At 50.8% G+C, this 13644-nt stretch overlaps 1 protein-coding gene across 1 annotated transcript; it reads left to right on the plus strand.

Annotated features, from left to right (window-relative positions):
* Positions 1-10574: 10574 nt before the first annotated feature.
* Positions 10575-13296, plus strand: LOC136519863 (uncharacterized). The gene is made up of 6 exons (XM_066513248.1): positions 10575-10839; positions 10929-10979; positions 11106-11157; positions 11251-11309; positions 12165-12210; positions 12939-13296. Exons 1-6 carry the CDS (start codon positions 10711-10713, stop codon positions 13076-13078), a joined length of 477 nt encoding a protein of 158 aa, XP_066369345.1. The 5' UTR covers positions 10575-10710; the 3' UTR covers positions 13079-13296.
* Positions 13297-13644: the final 348 nt, after the last annotated feature.

The following is a 13644-nucleotide window of genomic DNA, read 5'->3' on the forward strand; positions in this document are numbered from 1 at the left end:
ATGAGGTTGCATCGAGTGGCACTAGGTGATCGAGTTGCAAGCCGGTGGTGCTTGTTACTCTTAGAGGTTGCCACCTCCTAGATGGCTTGGTGGTGGTCTCCATGGAAGCCCGCAAGAAGCTTGTGCGGTGCTCTAGAGAAGAGCTTGTGAGGGGCATTGTGCTCGCCCCGCGGGAGTCGCAAAGAGCAACTTTAGTAAAGCGTGTCATTGAGCTACCCTCACCTTTGGGGTAGGTTCTTGCGGCGCCCGATGTGCGGGCTTGACGAGTGATGCCAATTAGCCGCCGAACCACCAAGTGAGTGGTCGACACAACGGGGACTAGCGTGTTGGCAAACAATGAACCTCAGGAGAAAAATCATCATGTCAACCTTGTTCTTCCCGTTGGTTTGCATCCCCGTTACACAAGCTTGTGATTACTTTCATATACATTGAGCTTGTGTTGTTGCTTTTGTAATTAGTTAGCTTGTGTAGCTTGCTAGTTACCTTCTTGCTTGTATAGCATAGAAGTAGCTCCCTTACGTGGCTAATTTGGTTTGTGTAACCTTGTTAGTCACATTTCTTAGTTTGTGTAGCTAAGTAATTGCGCTCTCTAATTTGGCATTAGTTGCCTTGTTATTGAGCATTGCTAGTGAGCTTAGGTGGCTTTGTGCTTTTGCTTACTAGCATGTGTAGGAGCTCCCTTGTTGCTTAAAGTACTAGTGGCACAGGTTTGTGTGACCTTGCTCCTAGAATTGTTAGGTGAGCTTTAGCTAGCCCAGCACCTTTGTTGCTTAATTAGTATCTTTGGAAGGTGCTAGAGAATATAGATAGAGGGGTGTAGTCTTGGCTAGACCGATAGTTCTAATTCCGCACTTGTTTCGGTTAGCCGACGTGATTAAGTTTTAAAAAGGACTATTCACCCCCCCTCTAGTCGCCATCTCGACCCTTTCAAAATGTCCGACCGGGACCCATGATTGTCGTTCGTGATAGAGTCGGCATGGCCTACATGGGGCGTCCCTTTGCTCCCTACCTATCTCTCGGTGTGTTTTTCTGAGCAGTTTGATCGACTTAGGAAGCCCGATGGTCTCTCTCGGCGGAGATCCTGTTTTGGGTCTTTCCATGTCCCACCTAGGGATGCGGAGAGCTGCCTGCGTGTGGTGATGCTTTGGTTTTCATGCTTGGTTGTGCGATAGTGGTGGGCCATACCCAGGCCATGTCTCACCTCACTGGGCGGCGTTCCGCCTGACTAGGCGACATTTTGTCGATCAGCGTGCGTTCCATCAGTCAGGGTGTGTCCCATTGTTTCCCATCCGCATTGAATGGGGGAAGGGAGAGAGTTTTTTGCTCTGATCTTTTGCCCCTCTTCGACCTGTCGCATTTTCTCCTTAAATAGGGGGAGGGAGAGGGCTCTCCATCGCAGTCCTTTTGCCTGTTCTCCAACTGTTGTCTTTCCTCCTTCCTCCTCACCGAGAGTGCCTGTATGCCGCTGCGGTTCCTGAGTGAGAGAGAGGGTAAGCGAGGGGGAGGACTTACAAATCCTTTCATGAATTCGGAGCATGATGTCGAGCTAGAGGCTACCTAGGGCGGTGCTGGCCATCTTTGCCTAAGAAGAAGCAAGTTTCGTCGAAGGGGGTGGCGTGCTGGATTTATCTATGAGGCCTTCTTCAGGATGGAGCCGTGTGTGGACTTTTTCTGGTGGATCTTCACCGGGTGAGCTTTGTTGGAGGGGAAGTCGCTCAGGATCATGCCGGTGGAGGTTTCCACGCCTGTAGCTGATCGGGTTAGCCAGTTAATAAAGTTTGATGAGATCTCTTCTAGCCTTGGTGGCCATACCCCGGTGGCCGCATCCCTGTCCAGGAGCTGCCTTGACTGCATGAGAAGGCCAGGAGCTCCATGCTCTTCTGATGAGCATCTATGGGTGTGGCGCCCTTGAGGTACCCATTCCGCCCACCAAAGTCGAGGGAGCGGAACCGGGTAGGTCCCTTGAGGTACCTGTTGTGCTCGTTGAAGTCGAGGGAGCAGAATCAGGTAGGTCCCTTGAGGTACCCGTTGCGCTCGCCAAAGTCGAGGGAGCAGAACCGGGTAGGTCCCTTGAGGTACCCGTTGCGCTCGCCGAAGTCGAGGGAGCAAAACTGGGTAGGCCCCTAGCGGTGGTGGTTACGTCCGGTGGCGTTTAGACGATGTCGTCAAGCGGTAGTAGTAGTATTTGGAGTAGTAGAAAATGTAATAGTTGAGTTCGTGGGTGAGTCCCCATGTGAATAGTTTTTTGTATCAACGAATACATCAGTACTGCTTTTGTGATAGAATCACTATCCGTTTTTGTTTTTATCCTAGCATAGCTATTGTTTTTGTCCTTTCTTTTTCGCACCTGCCCGTTAGTTCCGTAGGCTACAGCTTTTTAAGAACCTGGGCATGGCCCGTGGGGCTCGGCTGCTCATAACCATAGGTCATGGTGGGGTGCGTTCGGCTAGGAGTAAGAATAAAGTTACGTAGGACAGTCAAAGGAAAAAGAATGTGCTTCCGTTTGGGGATGAAGTTGTTTACCATGTGATAGTAAAAAAAGAGAGTAAAAAAGCGAGGCAGTATTCAGTAATGTATCCTCATGGAGCCCCAAGCGACCCGGGCTGAAAGTGTTCGGGCTAGGGTGCTTTATAGGGGCAAGTGTTGACTAAAAAGTTGTAAGACCAAATTTAGGGGAAAAACAATGTAGCTATTCAATGTTCCAAGTGTTGGTGAGAACGTTGCCATTGTTGTCCTCCAGTCAATAGGTGCCTGGTCGGATTACTTCGGTCACCATATAGGGCCCTTCCCTGGTGGAGAGAGTTTGTCTTTTTCCTTCATTCATTGGGTCCTCCAGAGTACGAGATCGTCGACTTCGAGTATCCTCCCCCTGATCTTCCTTTCATGGTACCTACGCAGAGTTTGTTGGTAGTGAGTGGAATGGATGATGGTCATCTCATGGGCCTCTTTGAGCAGGTCGACTTTGTCTTGCTGAGCCTCCGTGGCTCGGTTGTGGTCGAAAGCCTTCACTCTTGGGGCGCCGTGGTCAAGGTCGGAGGGCAGCACTGCCTCAGCTCTATAGGCCAAAAAGAAGGGTGTGAACCCTGTGGATCGGTTTGGGGTCGTTCTCAGGCTCTAGAGGATTGTCGGGACCTCTGCAACCCATCACCCGGCGTATTTGTTGAGTCGGTTGAAGATGCATGACTTAGGTCCTTGGAGGACCATGCCATTGGCATGCTTGACCTGACCATTAGTTCATGGATGTCTGACCAAGGCCCAGTCGATCCAGATGCCGTATCCATCACTGAAGTCTAGGAACTTCCTTTTGATGAAGTTAGTCCCATGGTCGGTGATGATACAGTTAGGAACGCTGAACCGGTAGATGATATCGAGGAAGAATTTGACTGCCTCTTCCGAACGGATGTTGGTGATGAGCTTGGCCTCTATCCACTTGGTGAACTTGTCAACTGCTATGAGTAGGTGAGTGAAGCCGCGTAGGCCTTTTTGAGGGGTCCCAAGATGTCGAGGCCCCAGACCGCGAATGGCCAGGTGATGGGGATGGTTCGGAGCTCCTGTATCGGCAAATGGGTTTGCCGAGTGTAGAACTGGCATCCTTCACACTTACGAACGACCTCCTCTGCATCTCGTAGCATGGTGGGCTAGTAAAAACCTTGGCGAAAGGCTTTTCCGACCAGTGACCTTGGGCCGCATGATATCCGCAAATCCCGGCATGGACCTCGAGGAGGAGCTGCTTCCCTTGGTTGGTGGGGATGCACTTCATGAGCACCCCTGATGGACTCTATTTATAGAGCTCATCACCGAGTGTGACTAAGGTCTTGGCACGTCGAGCGATCCATCGAGCTTCAATCCTTTTGGGCAGGAGAACCTCCTCGAGGAGGTAGGCGAGTAGCGACGCTCGCCAGTCGGTTTGATCAAGTGCCAATACGGCGACGCTTGTGGGTGACATCGTCTTGGGGGTACTAGGATCGGAGCCCCCGAGCACTGGCTTGGCATCGGGGTCGGAGCCATCGAGCATCGGCTGGGCATCAGGGTATGTCTGGATCAGACCTTCCATGATGCGAGCAGACGGCTCATGGACGTCGTTGATGAAGACCCCGCTTGGGGATGGATCTCGCCTGGTGGCCAACTTCGCAAGAAAATCAGTGGCATCGTTGTCCCTTCGAGGGATGTGATGTAGCTCGATCCCCTAGAATTTGTCCTCGAGCTTGCGCACTTCTTGGCAGTATGCTGCCATGATGGGGCTTTTGTAGGAGGACTCCTTCATGACCTGATCAATGACTAGCTCCGAGTCACCATGAACATAGAGTCGCATAGCACCGAGCTTGATGGCGATGCGTAGTCCATTGATGAGGGCCTCGTACTCTATGGCTTTGTTTGAGGTTGAAAAGTGGAGGCGGATGGCGTAGCGAAGCCTACTCCCATTTGGGGAGATCAGAACCACTCTAGCCCCCGAGCCGGGCATCATCATGGACCCATCAAAGTACATTGTCTAGTACTCATGGGTGACGTCTGGGGTCAGTAGCTGTACCTCTGTCCATTCGGTGACAAAATCTGCGAGAGCCTGAGATTTAATGGTGGTATAGGGGATGTACCTCATGTTGTGGCCCATGAGTTCGAGTGCCCACTTAGAGATCCATCCCATGGCATCACGGTTGCAGATGATGTCCCTAAGTGGGTATGAAGTGACGACCGTGACTTCATGGTCAGTGAAGTAGTGCAGGAGCTTCCAGGTCACCATCAGCACGGCGTATAGGAGTTTCTACACCTAAGGGTACTAGACCTTGGGGTCGGTGAGTACTTCCTCGATGAAGTATACGGGCCGCTGGACCTTAAGTTGGTGTCCCGACTCCTCCCTTTCGATGACCAGTGCGACGCTTACCACATGGTTACTGGCCATGATGTAGAGGAGAAGGGGTTCTCCCCTTTCGGGAGCGACGAGGATCGGGGCTGACGTCAGGGATGCTTTGAGGTCTCTAGGGCCTACTGGGCTTCCTCAGTCTAGACGAAAGTGACCGTCTTTTTGAGGAGCTTGTAGAGTGGCATCCACCGTTCACCGAGCCAGGAGATGAATCGACTTAGGGCAGCCAGACAACCGGTGAGCCTTTGCACGCCCTTGACGTTACGTATGGGACCCATGTTGGAGATGGCCATGATTTTTTTGGGGTTGGCCTCGATGCCGCGCTTGGACACAATGTATCCTAGCAGCTTCTCCCTTGGAACCCCAAAAACACATTTTTCAGGATTTAGCCTGATGTTGAATCTTCGGAGGTTCATGAATGTTGCGGCCAAGTTTGTGATCAGGTCATAGGCTTGAGTTGTTTTGACCACTATGTCATCGACATAGATGGCGATCATTGGCCTTGGCCGCTCGGTCTAGTCAGGCTGATCGAGTGGGTCAATTTGGTCGGTGAAGCATTGCTGCATGCACATTTAGTAGGTGGCGCCAATGTTCTTCAAGCCGAATGGCATGGTTACGTAGTAGTACAAACCATACGGGGTGATGAACAAGGTCGTGAGCTAATCAGACTCTTTCATTGCAATCTGGTGATAGCCTGAGTAGGCATCTAGAAAGGAGAGGATCTTGCAACCCGAGGTGGAGTTGGTCTATGCGCGGCAAAGGAAAGTGATCCTTTGGACACGCTTTATTGAGGCCAGTATAATCAACAGACATTCTCCACTTCATGGTCTTCTTTTTAATAAGAACGGGATTGGCAAGCCAGTCGGAGTAGAATACCTCTCTGATGAATCCAGCTGCCAGGAGTTTGGCGATTTCTTCGCCTATGGCCCTGCGCCTCTCGTCGTTGAAGCGGCGCAGGTGCTGCTTGGTGGGTTTTGAGCCTGAGATGAGGTGCAGTGCATGCTCGGTGACCTCCCGTGGTATGCCCGGCATGTCAGAAGGCTGCCATGCAAAGATATTGCGGTTGTCACGCAAGAAGTCGACGAGCTCACATTCCTATTTGCCTAGGAGCTGGGTCCTGATTCGCACCATCTTGGCTGGGTCGGTGGGGTCAACCCCCACCGTCTTGGTTTCCTTGAGCAGATGGAAGGCCGTCGAGGAGGTTGGTTTGTTGCAGTCTGGGACTGCTGAGATTGATGATTCCTCGAGCCATGGGAGTTTGGTCGAATTGACGACCGCAGTGGCGAGCTCATAGTGCTCGCGGTCGCACGTGAAGGTGTGCGAGAAGGCGCTGCTCATGGTGATGACGCCATTCGGTCCTGGCATCTTCAACTTGAGGTAGGTGTAGTTGGGGATTGCCATGAATTTGGCATAGCATGGCCGCCCCAAGATGGCGTGGTAGGCCCCTGGAAAGTCCACCACTTCGAAGGTGAGGACCTTCGAGCGGAAGTTGGCTCAGTTGCCGAACGTGATGGGTAGGTTGATATGCCTGAGCAGGTATGCCTACGTTCCTAGATCACCCCATGGAAGGGAGAGCCCACTAGGCGGAGCTCTGATCGAGGGATGCGCATGGTGTCGAGGGTGTCGACGTAGAGGATGTTGAGGTCACTGCCTCCGTCCATCAGTACCTTGGTGAGGCGCTTCTTACAGACGATGGGATCGATGATGAGTGGGTAGCGTCCTGGTCTCATGACATGGGAGAGATGGTCCCTCTGATCGAAGGTGATTGGAGATTTCGACTAGCTGAGGAAGGAGGGGACGGTCGTCTCGGCGGCGCATGCCTCCCTATAGCGTACCTTGTGCTGGCACTTGGACCAAACAACATCAGATCCACCGAAGATCATGATGCATTCATCAGCGTCAGGGAAACCGTCTCCGTCCTTGCCCACCGCGCCTCCTTTCTTGGCTGTCGCCTCTTTACCGTCCCCTTCTTTTGGCCCACCAGCCTGTCGTAGGAAATGCTTGAGGAGCTCACAGTCCTTGTAGAGGTGTTTGACAGGGTAGGCATGGTTGGTGCATGGGCTATCCATTAGTTTATTGAAGTGGTCAGGCAGGACCTGTTGGGGCGGCTTGCCCGTGTGGTCAGTTGCGACGACCAACGCGGTGTTGTCTGATCAGCGCCGGTCCTTTTTGTTTTTCTTGCCCCTCTATGTGGAGGGGCCCTCGTCTTGGTTCGTGTGCTTGGCCTTGCCTTTGTCCCAGCCCCCGTTGAAGACCGCTCTGACTGCTTCCTCGTCGGAGGGGTGGTTAGTGGCGACGTCGAGCAGGTCACGGGTGGTACAGGGCTTCAGGCATCCAAGCTTGTGGATTAGGGACTCATAGGTTGTCCCGGAGAGGAATGCGCTGATGACGTCCGCATCGACGACATCAGGGAGGGAGTTGCATTGTTGGGAGAACCTACGGATGTAGTCCCGTAGGGACTCTCTGGGCTCATATTGGCAACTCTTGAGGTCCTAGGAGTTCCTAGGGTGGACATATGTCCCCTGGAAATTCCTAACGAAGATCCTCTTGAGGTCCACCCAGTCTTGAATGCTGTCGTGTGGGAGGAATTCAAGCCATACCTGAACATGTTCCCCCACGCAGATGGGGAGATACTGAATGATGAAATAGTCATCATCCACCCCTCTGGCTCGACAGGCGAGCCAGAAATCTTCGAGCCAAATACTGGGGTTTGTCTCCCCGGTGTACTTGGTGATGTTGGTGGGCGGTCAGAAGCGCTGTGGGAATGACACTCTCCGGCTATGCCAGTCAAAGGCCCGTGGCCCTAGACCCTCAGCGCTGGGACTCTGGTTGTCCGATCGGTGACCATGCCTAGGGCGCGTTTCATCGCTCCCCTTAAGGGTTTAGCTAGGATCTGTGTCACCTGCTCTTGCTGTCGCCCGGTGGATGTCATCATCGTGCCGGGCCCGATGCCAGTTGCTGACGATGCTGTGAGCATCCTGGTGGTTGGTGTGGAGTAGGCACCAGGTCGGACCGAGGCGCGTCTGTCGCCTCTAGAGCCGCACCTAGTGGCTATAGCAGCGAGCGGATGGAGCGATCCATCTAGCGTGTCCCCATTCCCCTGGTGGGGAGAGAGGGCATGTGTTGGAGTCACGATGCGGAGCTTTTCTCCTATTGAACACCGGTGGCTTCTACTAGAACCCGGAGGTTCTGGTAGATTGCCAGCTCTTGGGGGTTAACGGGCTCAGGAACGCCGCACAAAAGTATTGCCGCAGCAGCGATGTTCTAGCTAGCCCAAGCGAACTATGGGAGATCATTCCCCTCATTCATGATGTCGTGTTAGACCTAACGGGCGCGACCCCGGGCGCCACCCGTTGGGCCATGCGCTTCGGGCGCAACATGGTGTACCGAATGCATCGGCACAGGCGGTGGCTGGTTTTACCGCCGTTGACGTAATTCCTTGGCGTGCGCTTGCACAGACATGAGGGCCCCTGCACGCGGGTCCAGAGGGGTGTGAGTCTGCATAGATTCCACAACCACCGGTGACTGTCTCGGAGCATCCACCATAGTACACTCTCAGGACGGATGGTGGCGAGGTGCCACGTCGTCGATGCTAGAGCCATTGCTCTCACCCTCGTCATCTAGGAGTTCGTGGGGAGTGGCAGGAGCGTAGCTCGCTATTCCCACAAATTCGGATGTGAGGGGGGATGACACCAGTATCCTTCGGAGCCCCCAAGCGTACGCATCTGCGGGGGACACGAGGCCATAGGGTAACTGATCGTATAGTGTTCATGGCGCGGGTAGTACGGTCCCTCTAGATGATCGGCGGGAGATAGTAGATAAAGAGTAAATAACAGTACACATATTACTTACAGCGGGGTTTGAGTAGAGAGTTTGCTCGAAATGAAGCACAGATGCCGCGTTGTTGAGGTCGTGCGTCCCAGAGTCAATGGAGGGCGCCCCTCCGACGGATGCCAGAACGAGTGCCTCCACGCGGAGGTGTAGTACGCCGAGCCGGTCGGCGATGAAGTCCAGGCTTTCGAAGAGGAAGGCCTAGGATGGCTCAAAGATGGGTGGAACCCACATCCCAACAGGTTAGAGTGCGGGAAACTCTAGCGAGCCGAAGCAAATCGTATCGCCTGAGCCTGCCACGATGAGGGTGGTGGAAAAGTGGGACATCCGATGACCAAAAAGTATTGAACGTATAACGTCTTCCCCATGGACGGCACCAACTATCGGTGCAGAAAGTGACCAACAAGTAAATATTTGTAGTTTTATCGTACGTTGTGATCGGAGGTGGCCTAGCACTCAATGACACAGGGTTTATACTGGTTCAGGCAATGTGCCCTACGTCCAGTTTAAGTCGGTCGGTGACTTTATTCCTGAGCCCAGGTGCTCGAAGTTTGTAGTGGGGTTACAAACGAAAAGGAGAAAGATGGGGTGTGTGAGAGGTCCGGTCGACTTCGGTCGGAAGGGCCGAGAGCGACAGGAGCTCCACTATGAGCTAAGTGTTCAAGCGTGTGCTTGAGAGCCGAACCTGGCGGTTCTGTGGTTGTGAACTAGTGAACTTGGTCGATCTAGTGAATCTGGAATGACTTGTATGAACTTGAATCAACTTGGATTTTTACCTCCCTCTCTTGGGAGAGAGCACATCCCCTTTTATAGATGAAGGGGGTGGCCTTACAAGTGAGAGAGAAGAAGTATGTTTGCTTCTAAGCCTTGTTGCCTATGCCAGCGGGTACAGGACGATGGTAGGCGTCCATAATACTGTTGGTTGTCAGATGCACATGGGAGGTCACGTCGTCTTGTTCGGGTATGACAGATGTCGGTACCTGCATATACAGTTGATGCCCAGAGGCATGTGAGGAGTTTCATCATGTTCACTCGGTACGGTAAATTCTGGCGCCCACAACATTGTCGATGCCCAGAGGCATGTGGGGGGGCTTACCGTATGAGAGTTAATGATGCCTATAATACTGTAGGTAAAATATCGACACCTGCAACACCGTTTGGGTTAGGGTGGTTGTAGAGTACTGTTCCTGCAGGTGTACAGGGTACGGTCCTTGGTATCGTGTTTTGACTTGTGCACCTTGCCTCGCTTTCTTCGTTCGTTCCCTAGTCCTTTCCGGGCCGACGTCTCCAATCGGTTGGTCCCAGTCGACTCTGGTAGCGTTAGTCGGAGAAGAGCAGCGAGTAGGGTCTTTGCATCCCCGGTCGGAGATGTGGGGTCAGAGTCGGAGGTAGTGCTTTGCCAGGCCTTCCAGTCGGAGAGACCATCCGGAGACGGCTGGAGGCCGAAGTGAGCGCTCCGATCGGAGAGGTGGGCTAGAGTCGACAAACGAGTGCTGCTCCTCCTCGGCCAGACCTTCCGGTCGATGACTAGATCGCCCTTCTGACCTGTTGTTTAGACTTTTGGGCCGGCCCATAAGTCACGTGCTGTCTGCTTGGGTTAAGCCTTTACGGTGAAGCCGGTTCATGAGGGACCCCGGGTTTATGAACCCGACAGGTAGCCTCTTCTAAAAGCTATAAATAAATAGATAGAGACAAATATGGTTAAGCTGTACGTGAATATAAGTAATTTTACTTTCTGGTGAATCGCTCTTGGTTAAGTTGGAGAGGAGCTAAACCATTTCAGCAATATTTGCTAAGTTTCAATAGTTGATCAAGTATGTGTATCTGCTGACAATATAAATTTTTGTGCAGGTGTGTGTGGCCTCGCACCGTCACATACATTTTTTTTTTCCGTAGTCGCCAGGCCCCGCGATCCAACGGGAGCTGGAGACTCAGCCCTCAGCCCTCAGCCCAACCCGCAGCCCAACAACGACCCCCGAGCAGGAGCGGCGGCGGCGGCACAACCCTCTCCGGCGATCGGCATGGGCACGCGGGAGGTGTACGAGGAGAAGCTCCGCAGCGGCGCGCACCTCCACCGCGATCCCACCATCAACCCAGGCCTCGGCTCGCCCCGGTGCCCGAGATGCCTCTCCCTCCTCAACCCCACCGCGGTGCGTCTCTCCCAGTCCCCTTCCTCTCCCGATTCCTCGAGGCGCTTCCCTGGCTATGTTCCTGACCTGTTCTTATATTCTGCCCGTAGGGAGAGAGGGACTGGGCCATCACCTCGGTCCTTCACGACGCCACCGCCGTGGTAACACGCGATCCCCCGCTCGCTCTCACGCGGCTGCGAGATTCGTGTGGTCTCTGCGCCACCGCTTCAGGAAATTTGCTGCTAACTTGTGTGCGATTTGTTGTCCTGTTTGTGCTGTTGTTTTAGGCTGGCTCCGGTGCAGGCGCTTTGCTCAGTGCTGTGCACGGGTTTAACACAGGTATCTTCCAGTTACTTGTTTGGTTTTGGGATTGGATTAGTAGGCATCCAGGTTGGCACAAATTGATATTGTTTTGTTGTTTCTTTGGAACAGGGATCCCTTTTGTCCAGAAGCATGTGAAGGGGACGAAGTGGCTGCAGTTGCTTGTTGGGGTAAGTCTTGGCTTTTGTTTACTGATGTGCATGTATGGGTATACGGCTATACCATGTTCTATTGTGATCTATCTTAGATAGCTTACTAAAGTTTGGTGTGAATATTGATCTAGTAGTCTGATTCAATATTTTACATGTGTGAAGCCTAAACCATTAGGTAAAATGATCTTTGGCAAACAAATTATCAAGGAAAAACTCTGCTTGTTTAGTAAATCCGCGTAATCAGCTTTAAGAAGGATATGTTAATAAATGAATGTCTGGTTCTCTTGACGTGAGGATCAACTCAACTACAAACTATATAGTATGCTGACATTGCAGGATTTTTTTTTTAAAAAAAATACAGATTAGTATTTCAAGGCAAAGTAATAGTCAAACACAGATATTTGATTGCCTGCGTAGTCATTTCTCCGGACCATTTTTAGTTTATCTTTAAAAACAATTGGACTGGGGGAGCTGAACATGGCATTCTACACATTAAGGTTTAGGGAGTTAACCTTCCTAACACATTCAGGATTTGTTATGTGGTTACCGGCATTGTGGTTTGTCAAGTCCTTGATTTGGCCATTTGCTGTCAGGGGTGACTTAACGTTGAAGTTACCTGGTGCCAATGCACCAGGGTAAAATTTTTTTGGCCATTCAACAGTCTCATTTTCACCATATGTTCCAAAAGAATTGTGTATGCTACTTAAACAGTGCACCGGGTCATTTGCTTGTAGTTTTGCCCCTGTTTGCTGTCCTGTGTTTGAGTGGCAAATGCTAATAGCTTTTGTAGATTTTGTGATTTGGCCGCTATAGAACTTTGAGAAAGGATGCTTTGTTATGATCTGTTCACTTTGGAAATTGCTACTTCTGTAGGTGCCACCGCTGCTGATGTTCTCAGGCGCCAGTGCTGTATTTGGTGGTAAGTCTCCTCCAATAACTATATTTTTTTCTAGACAATGCAATAAGCTCTACGAAATTGTCCGCACAAGTTACTTTGACTTTTTTGAGCTATGATCTGATTATTAAACAAATGCTTCTTTATGTGTTTGGACTGGGAATCTATGCAAATCTATAATTGGAAACATGATTTTTTTTGCATTTTTTGTGTTTAGACTATAGCTTAAAGGGCGGGCCTGGTGCAAGCGGTAGAGTCTTACCGCCTGTGACCGGAAGGTCCCGGGTTCGAGTCGCGGTCTCCTCGCATTGCACAGACGAGGGTAAGGCTTGCCACTGACACCCTTCCCCAGACCCCGCACAGAGCGGGAGCTCTCTGCACTGGGTACGCCCTTTAGACTATAGCTTATAGGGGTACGGAAACAGATACAATTTGTCATCAGGGTTGGATTAGATGTGGTTCCATTCCTGTCAAAAGTCTACATGAACTTTTCCATCTTGTTCTTTCCAAATCCATCAACCCAGACATATGTATCTAAAAACATTTTTGTTTAACAGCTTAATGTTAAACAATATTTGGCTTGTAAACTTCATGTTTATTGTTATATAAGATACTATCATAATTGTTAAGAGTCAATTGGAATAGCAAATCCTGGCTTCCATCCGATGCATGTTTTTTTTGACAGACTTGTTAGCAAACTTGATTTGTTTTTCTATACTGCATAGTACCTAATGATATATTACTTGATGCAGCATATGCACTGCCAAGATTTGCTCAGCTCACCGTGACGTCTTACTACGCGGCATCAACTGGCTCGCAGTACGCGGTTTCACAGATCACACGGCAGATCGAAAGAGGTCATTTCCAAGAATCTGACGAGAAGTCTAGATGAGTTGGTTGGCATTCAGGGCTTGTTTGGATGCCAAAATTTTTGGCAAAGTGTTACTGTAGCATTTTCGTTGTTATTTGACAAATAGTGTCCAATTATAGTCTAATTAGGCTTAAAAGATTCGTCTCGTGGATTTCGTCTAAACTGTGTAATTAGTTTTATTTTTTATTTATATTTAATACTTCATGCATGTGTCTAAAGATTCGATAGATTCGATGTGACGGGGAATCTTGAAAAATTTTGCAAAATAGGGTGGAACTAAACTGGCCATTCTATTGGATGATGATACATTGCTGATTTGCAATGAAGAACACGACCTGGTAGACAGTTAATGAATCATTGGTGAATGAAGAGACCTCTAGCAATTACAGTGCACATAAACAAACGCAAATGACTAGTTAACACTGGGTGTTCTCATCAGCTATCATCAGCGATGTATTTGAATATTGGAAACAAATCCTACACCAATCACCAATTCTCCAATTCTTGATCAGACAAACGTCCAAGTCGAACCGCGATCCGCGATCTGGAGGAGTGGCTAGATCTAGCTGCCCGGCGGCGGTATCCCG

Source organism: Miscanthus floridulus, chromosome 18, assembly GCF_019320115.1.
Source record: "Miscanthus floridulus cultivar M001 chromosome 18, ASM1932011v1, whole genome shotgun sequence".
NCBI lineage: Eukaryota > Viridiplantae > Streptophyta > Magnoliopsida > Poales > Poaceae > Miscanthus > Miscanthus floridulus.

Bases quoted from the DNA above. Each gene is read 5' to 3' on its own strand.
- LOC136519863 (XM_066513248.1), top strand. From the start codon at position 10,711: ATGGGCACGCGGGAGGTGTACGAGGAGAAGCTCCGCAGCGGCGCGCAC. The intron at 11,158-11,250 runs GTATCTTCCAGT...TCTTTGGAACAG, and splicing joins TGTGCACGGGTTTAACACAG to GGATCCCTTTTGTCCAGAAG. The intron at 12,211-12,938 runs GTAAGTCTCCTC...TACTTGATGCAG, and splicing joins CGCCAGTGCTGTATTTGGTG to CATATGCACTGCCAAGATTT.